We start from the raw sequence: 8,929 nt of genomic DNA on the forward strand, positions 1-8,929 counted from the left end.
AAAAATTAGTGCAATTAAAGGGGTGGAAACATAATCTGTTTATAGCCATCACGCCAAATACGTTTGATCCACCTGCCCACAAACACACAAAAACAAATAACTCCAAAATGTGTTATCGTACCCAGCCTTTTCTACGGGGACACGCTTTGGCACGGCGTTGACATCTCTTGTAAAGTTTAATTGCCTTACTTTCCTCGACGTGCAGCCCCTCCCCCAGACTGCTGCGACATCCCACAATGTGCAGGCAAAACTTTCCTCTCCTTCTCATCCTTTTTTCTGATCGGCAGACAGGACGAGTCGTCTCACGCTCCGGGAATGGGCTCTCTACCTGATGCAAAGAAGAATTTTGATTTCTTTCGAGTTTACGCTCTCCAGAAGCTGCTCTTCAAACTACAGGGATAGTTGTTAGTGCAGGTGCGGGGCGACGGTAAAAGTCACCGGCCAATGACTTCGAAGACGCGCCAGAAGTGGCCGTTTAGTGTCAGAAAGAAGTTCAACGCCAGGTTGTGAATTGTTGAGTGAGATATTCACCACTGAGGTCAGTTAACGTGATTTGGTGCGTGGAATATCCGTGCGTAAAGTTGGAGCCTCTGCGCGTAATACTGGTTCGCTCCAAGCGCGACTCGTTAATTGTTTGGCGACCATGGCAAAGTGGTTCAGAGATTTCCCCATCAATCTGAAAAACGGAACCGAGAGGGTCCGCTCGGCCTCTGAATCTGGCCCACCATCGAGATCCAAACCCTCTTTTTCTCGTGACAGTCTCAAAGTGAATCCGCGCAAAGATGGAGGGATGGGTGGTCTGCTGGTGGGGAGGAATAGGAAGAATTCGGCCTCCGAATTGGGTCGCAACAGCCCGAGTTCTGGTGGGACCGTCTGGGATAGTCTCACCAGTGGAAAAGGACGCAAGAACGCAAAGATCGATACCGGAACGTTGGATGAGAACCGCCAGGTGAGGACCTCCAGTCTGGCGCAAGCGTACATCAGCAGAATGATCAAGGTGGACAAACAGGACAAGACCCCCAAGCTCAGCGGGATATGCGAACAGAAGCAACACGAGAATGAGAAGGGAAGGCCGGACATCAAAACGACGGTAAGGAGCTTAAAAGCAAATCTACTGCAGCACTGATCGTCTATTTAAACTGATAATAGTTTTTTTTTAAATAAGCAAAACCAATTAAGTCATCAATTTTTTATGGGCCAAAGTTTACTGCTTTGCCTCCCCCTGCACCTTATAACCATGTATCAAGTTTCCACCCTGTAAAAAGAACAGTGTGGTGAAAGAGTGTGTCACATCAAACGTGCAAACACAATGCACTGACCTCTTTTCACAAGAATATTTGCTGCTTCCTCCATTCGATAGCACGCACAGACATTCACACACACTCCCAGCTGAATTCTTGAATGGTTTTCTGATTTTCCTCCTGATAGCTGATCATCCTGGAAGACTATGCAGATCCTTTTGATGCAGAGAAAACCAAGGAGCAGAGGGAGGCCGAGCGGGCCGGGGTGAACGACGGCTACATGGAGCCCTACGATGCCCAAGTCATTATAACAGGTGGGTTACGATCTCTTTCTGATACACTTTGTGACAGTGTGTGGGGCTTTTTGTGCACCTTTAAAAACACATTTTCTTTAGTGTTGCATAGTAATTTGACTTTGTAGAAAAGCTGAAATTTGCAATCCGAGCATGATTTGTTTATACATCCTAGCGGAGCTTCCTGCACTCTCATGAGCTGCATTCTTGCTAAAGGTCTGTTTTAAAGGGACTCGACCCTTGCTGTCTCTACTGACTTCCCACCCTGTTGGCGGTTGCCATAGAAACAGTGTTGCGCAGGAACAATGGGTGCAGCTTCCTCTCCTAACTTCCTGTCTCCTGCCTCTGTTTCCTTTGCCCCATTCTCCTGATAGGAAGTTGGCCCCAGTGCACCCCCCATACACACACAATGCTTTATGGCCTTTATGTGTGAAGAGAACTGAAAGTCCCCCTCACCCCTTCCCAAAACTTGCAAGTTCCCCTCTGGGTTTTGTCCAATCACTTCCCAACAGCCAGGAAGCGGCCCCGTGAGCTGTCCAATCAGCTGTTGTGTTGACCTTTTCTTCCTGTAGCTCCATTGTTTGGTCAGACAATAGTGCAGACACACAGGCTACCTGTCAGACAGCAAAGAAACACAACAAGTGAAATTTCCTGCTAAATTACTTACTTATCAAAACAACTGATCATAATCTACAACTTCCTGTAGTACTGAATGAATGCAAAATCACTGTAACATTATGATTTTTTTAGGTATGACATATTTACTTATATGCATTTGGAAGCAGGTTCTCTCCTGACAGTGGCAGATCACACACACACACACACACACACACACGCACACATACACATGCACACATACACACAAATGCACACAGAGGGAGAGAAGCAGGCAGAGAGACACTTGTTTAAAACCAAAAAATCTGAAACAGTAACATGTGTCTCCCAAAGGATCACCACCCCCCTTTTTGGAAATTTATTCTCTGTGACATTTTGAGGCCAAATGGGCTTTTGTGTGAAGACATAAGACAGTTAAAGCAATAAAAAATACATATATCAACACTAGGAAGAGCATTTTGGCAACTAAAGGAAACTGTGACATTGATCCATTAAAATGTGTCTTCTTAACATTGACAAACTTACTATTAATGACAATTTCTGATGCAGAGGTGCGTCGACGGGGTTCCAAAGACCTCCTGAAGGTGTGTGTCCTGCTGGACAGAGGTCAGAAAGAGGGGAAAGGAGAGGAGGGGAAGCCTGTGCCTCTGAATATCTACGACACGCCGTACGAGGGAGAGCTGGAAGGCGACCGCGAGGGGGTGTGGATCCCCGTCACCCGACCAGAGTCTGATGTCCGTCCTGCTGGGGAGTATGAGCTGCCATGGGAGTGGAGAAAGGAGGACATTGTTAGAGTGCTGTCAGGTAGAGAATAATGGGATGTTGACAAGGGTGGTGGTGGTGGTGGTGGTGGTGGCGGGGGGGGGGGGGGGGGGTGAATGAAGGATGCTGTGGGTTCATTCGTTTGTTTACTGCAAAGGATGGACCAAAACAATCCAGATGTGTTTACTGTAATGGCTCAGCCCTGATGGAAGTTTATTATGAAAGGTTGAGCCTTCTCTCTGCTGGTTCCTTCAGCTCAGTTCGAGGCCATGGATTGCTCCCAGAGTAAAGAGAACAGTTCATCTTCAGTCCGCCAGCAGCCCCAGCAGCAACAGCATCAACACACCCTCAGGCAGAAGAACTGGAACCATAAAACTCTTGTAATACCCTCCCCCTCCTCTCCATCTTCTCCATCCTTCCCCTCTTCTCCAATCCTCAAACTCTCTCCTCTCACACCCCCATCTCCCTCCTTCCCGACCCTGAAACTCTCCCCTCCATCGCCCACCTCGCCCAGTGCCCCGCTGGATGGGGAGACAGCTAAAGTGGACCCCAGCCTGCCCCTGGAGAAGCAGAGGTAAGGTTGGAGGACAGAGGAGGAGGAATGTTCAAACCACCGCATGTTTCAGAGTTATCTGAGATGGCATGGCTGATCTGCACTGTAGACCTTACTAACAACATGTTGGGTTGAACCATTTTTGCTCCTGATGACTGGAACGTTCCACATCCTTCCATATTATTAAAATTATACGTATAATTTTCCAATCATCATTACTCATCGTGGCCTCTGTCATCAGCAGCATTGATGTAGACGTCTCTTGAATTTTAACGACGATGTGTTTGTCTCCACTTCTAAAGCAAATAAACGATCTCACCAAATATGGCTGTAATACAGAAATAACAACATAAATATACCACACTTGTGCATTAATAGGTTACCACATAGCTTCTACATTACGTGTGAGTCACTGTGTCTTTCCAGTGACTCTTTGTTGGCGCTCTTTGCTTTTTCTCAACATCAACTATCATTGGCTTGACATTTGACTTGTCTCCATATGTCACTGTGCTATATGTCACTGATCTGCTTCCTCTCCCATCACGTTCTCCCTCCCTTGTCCCCCATCCCTCCCCTCTCCAAGCTGGTACCATGGCAGTGTGAGTCGGCAGCAGGCTGAGGCTCAGCTGCAGCGCTGCAGGGAAGCCAGCTTCCTGGTGAGAGACAGCGAATCAGGAACCAGCAAGTACTCCATCGCATTGAAGTGAGTGCGCTGATGTGTGGAAGTGATTTCCTTTGAGTGTGTATGTGCCTGCAGAACAGCGACTACGCACGCTATACAGTGTTGAGTGTGCGTATTTCTTCTGCATGCTGCTTTAGTGCATCGCCGTCTTGTTTTTTTCTCTTGTGTCACTTTGGAAATCAATGTTTAAATATTTCCTCAGGTAATACAAATTTGCTAAACCTGCAAATGAATCCATTTGTGATCTCATTTAAACTGTTTTGGGTCATGACTAATATTCACACAGGTGACATCACTTTGCATATATTTTAACGTGATGATGGCAGTATGAGTGAGTGTGTATGCACATTTGTTGTGCTCATTCATTTGAAAGCCAACACAATTAACCCCATTTACACACCCACTGAACTTTGGAGCTCATTTAGGCAGATACTAGTGTCACCATACTTGTGTTTTGTCTCCAATATTCGTCTGTTTTCCTCCTCATCTGTTTAGTCATTTTAGGACTTTCAAGCATTTCTTTGTGTGTGTGTGTTGTATGTTTCATCAGGACCAGTCAGAGCTGTGTGCACATCATCGTGGCCCAAACTAAGAGCGTTAAGGGTCTGGGCTTCACCCTGGATCAGAGTAGCTGTGTCTTCCCGAGCATCCCCGAGCTGGTCCACCACTACTGCACACACAGACTGCCTTTCACTGGAGCGGAGCACATGACCCTGCAGCATCCTGTGCACAGGATGCACTAAACATGACCGAAGGATTTGGGACATAGACAAACATGCGCAGAGAGGCCAAGCTCAGTCCTGCGCACAAAACCCATGCAGACAGACAGAAGTTGACACACTTGCAAACGCACATGCTGCTTTGATTTCTTTTGTGTACTGCCTTAAATGTATGGTTGTATGCGTGGTATAGGTATGCGCAGATCACGTCCTTGTAGTGCTGATTAACTAAAATTTACCAAACACTCGAGCTGTTCGGAGTGGACTAAATGTATATCTTTTATCAGGGAGATACAAATTTTCCTAAAATACAAAACAATATCACCTGGGGGGTTGCTCTTACACGGAGGTGCTGACATCATCATCATCAATTACCCCCCTTGCTATATCGTTAGAGATGGTCAGTTTAATCAATGCTCATTGTCCCATGCTACATATCAATCAGGCTATTAGTTGTAGAGGATCAGGTTAATTTGCACACTAGTCTGCCTTTCAAAGGGAAGACTTTTATTGATCAGGTGATTAGATCTAGTGTACTAGGAGGAACTTGTGGTTAATAAACTGTTTTACCCAAAAATGTACGTGTGAGTCGATGATGCATTTATGGAGGGATGGATATTGTGTGTTTTTTTTATAATGAACAACAATATGGCCTGTATAATATTGTTGTATTTTTTAATTCATAAAATAAAATTCATATTAAATTTAAATAAGCCCTAGCATCATTAAAACAGACAGAAACCAAAATGTGTGTGTGTGTGTGTGTGTGAGTGTGTGTGTGTGCGCGTTCTCCTCCCCTAGCTGCAAAAGCATTGACCTGAGTGTGAAATCAATTACAGCTCTAAACACATGCAGCCTCATGGATGCACATGCGCTCACCTATCCGTCGTCAACAAATGCAAACACGGGCATACAGTTGAGCACACATGCATAAATAAAATAGACACAAATGGAGTTTACCCAGCAGGAAAGACGGCACATTTAAATCCTCTCCCAACACACAGAATGCAGAGAGGCTTTATCCCCACACTAATGCTTGGAAGTGTGTTTGTGGTAAGATATGTTGTACCAGTAAACACCAGTGAGTGTACTGGCTCGCATGAGAGTCTGCCTGTGTGTGTGTGCGTGTGTGTGTTTGTGTGCGTGTGTTTGTGTGCGTGTGTTCGCATTCGTGCGTAACAGGGACTGCATGCCTATTTGTGCATCCAGTCCCGTAATGTGTGCTTGTGTGTGTATGGGCATCTCTGGGAGTCAACATTTTTTTCTGTTCAAGGATTACCGGGTTGCCATGGTGATTAGTTGGAGCGAGGTAGGGCCATCTCTGTGGAGAAGGAAGAGAGGGGGAGAGGGAGAGCGAGGAGAGATAGTCTGTGGTAGAAAAAGAGCTACGAATGTCTGTGGTCACATTATTAGCGATAATTACAGACTATTGTTTTGTGATTGGCAGCAGCGAATAATATCAGAGCGATGAAATTAGTGACTCACCGTTGTCATTAGTGATCGTGGCTGCACCCATGAGGGTCCAAGTGCAGGGTCAGAGAAAGTATCAGCCCCTTTGGATGTGGCATATCCGCACTTTCGAGCAGCAGTTTGTATTCCGGAGTGGTCAGAAACTGCGATGTTACACAACGGCCCTCTGTGTTCTCTTAATTAAATCTCAAAGTAGGTCAAAACAAACAAGAACCCCGGGGTGTTGGGCACGTGACCCTTGTAGTTGTTTTGGGAATGTTGCATTCAGCGTGAGCCTACAATCCTATTTGTCTGTGAAAACGTCAGATTTACGCTCAAAGACAAGTGGAGTGGTCGCGTACAGGCCTGCAAAGATGGCGCCTGAATAGTGGGATAAAATCCACCAGATTGTTCCAAAGCAGCTCTACCCAGCCGATCAGTGGTACTCAAACCCTTTTGCACGACTTCACTGGTGTTTCCAACCCTGGTGGGTCATATTCACAGAGCCAAGCCCCGAATTACCGTATGTATGCGGCGTTTCAGGACACGTCTGCCCGCACGTGGTGCTGTCAGGGTCAGAAACCCAACTTGGAGACAGAAACACTGCAGTGTAGCGTGTCACTCACTCTGCTTTATCGGAAGAGAGGAGCAACGTCGGATGATGTCAACAATGACCTCACAGGTTAATTTAACCAGCCTGCCAAGCCAAAATGAGATGTAGAATTTGTTGTATCAGTGTAACCCAGATGTGACAGATTTAAATTACCATCATCAACCAGAAGAGGATGGGACAAAAAAATAAATAGAGAGAGAGATAGAGACAAAAAGAGAGAGAGCACAGGGGGGTGTTAGGGGAAGACAAGCACTTGTGGGGGTCCCAGCTATTAAATAATTCAGAGAGAGACTCACAGCACTCAGTGCAGAGGAGGAGCACTGTCAGGTCAGCTCATTCACTGCAGAGGAAAGCTGGAAGGGAGAGGGAGAGAGGAAGAGTGGATAAAGATAGCATGACAGAGGGAGACATTACAGTGGAAGAGCTGGCCTGCGTATGTGCACGCATATGCACATTTGTGTGTGGAGGCATTGTGCGCATTTATACATGAGTGTGTGTGTGTGAGATCGACGATGCCTTTTGCTGAGCTGCGCATGTGTGTTCTTTTCTCGTGTGTGTCGGCGATGAAAATAGACAAAATGAAGGAGAAACAGGTCGTTTCCTCCCGGTGCTTTCTGGTTTCTCTTAGTCACTACGGCAACCACCTCCTCTCACCCCCAACCGCCGTCGCACGCGACTATTTGTTCCCCGTCATTCGCCTCCCCCCACCTTCGAAGCTCTTTTTACTCCTCCCCTGAGTTTGCCATTTATTTGATTCGAGCCATGTTCATCATCATCATCATCATCATCAGCATCACCATTATCATCATCACCTTCATCATCGTCGTCATCATCATAATCATCGCATCATCATTATCACCATCACCATCATCATTATCATATCATCATTATTGCCATCACCACCATCATCATCATCACCACATCACCACCATCATCATCATCATCACCACCATCATCATCACCACCACCGCCATCGTCATCATCATCATCATCATCATCACCACCACCACCACCATCATCACCACCACCATCATCATCATTATCATATCATCATTATTACCTTCACCACCATCATCATCATCACCACCATCACCACCATCATCATCACCACCATCATCATCACCACCATCATCATCACCACTATCATCATCATCATCATCATCACAACCACCATCATCATCATTATCATATCATCATCATCACCACCACCACCATCACCATTATCATCATCATCATTATCATATCATCATCATCACCATTATCTTCATCACCACCACCATCATCACCACCACCACCATCATCATCATCATCACCTTCATCATCAGCACCACCATCACCATTATCATCATCACCTTCATCATCGTCGTCATCATCATAATCATCGTCATCACCTTCATCACCACCACCATCATCATCATGTACCCTTCTTCAGCACAGTAAGATATTTGCAAAATGAATTAGGGGCCTTTTCACACTCTATTTATACCAACCCCTGTCTCCTGAATTCACTTCTTCTTTGCTCCAAACAGTAAATTTTCTCGTGTGTGTGTGTGTGTGTGTGTGTGTGTGTGAAAGAAAGAAAGAAAGAAAGAGCGAGAGAGAGAGAGGGAGAGAGAGGGGGGGGGGGGGGGGGGGGGGGGGGAGAGAGAGAGGGAGAGAGTGAACGAGGGATTAGGATGTACTCTGTGAATAAGGTGTTGTGTTCCTAATTTGAAAGCCGCTGCCATTTTGAATGAAAATAAACGTTGAAAATGTTTTTCTTTTAAATATATTTTAGGATTTGTTTTAATTATAAGTTTAATCTGTGAAATGGAAATGTGCAATGACAAGTTAAAAAGAAAGGATCTGCATTTTCTTCTTGAGAGGGAAAAAAAAGCACATTTGAGAGGATATGAAACGCAGCCACAGATGTCATCAACTTCGGGAAGGTCGCTTTAAAGTCAGTGAACGCACCACGCGATGCTGAACACGATCCGGCGAGGTGTGACTTTGCGCGGGGTTA

General features: G+C 45.8%; 1 protein-coding gene across 1 annotated transcript; it reads left to right on the plus strand.

Annotated features, from left to right (window-relative positions):
* Window positions 1–260: 260 nt before the first annotated feature.
* On the plus strand, window positions 261–5,578 carry she (Src homology 2 domain containing E). Its single transcript, XM_003966227.3, has 6 exons — window positions 261–1,090; window positions 1,429–1,555; window positions 2,699–2,953; window positions 3,167–3,485; window positions 4,048–4,167; window positions 4,697–5,578. The coding sequence occupies exons 1-6, from the start codon at window positions 644–646 to the stop codon at window positions 4,887–4,889; spliced, it is 1,461 nt and encodes a 486-aa protein (XP_003966276.1). The 5' UTR covers window positions 261–643; the 3' UTR covers window positions 4,890–5,578.
* Window positions 5,579–8,929: the final 3,351 nt, after the last annotated feature.

Source organism: Takifugu rubripes, chromosome 7, assembly GCF_901000725.2.
Source record: "Takifugu rubripes chromosome 7, fTakRub1.2, whole genome shotgun sequence".
NCBI lineage: Eukaryota > Metazoa > Chordata > Actinopteri > Tetraodontiformes > Tetraodontidae > Takifugu > Takifugu rubripes.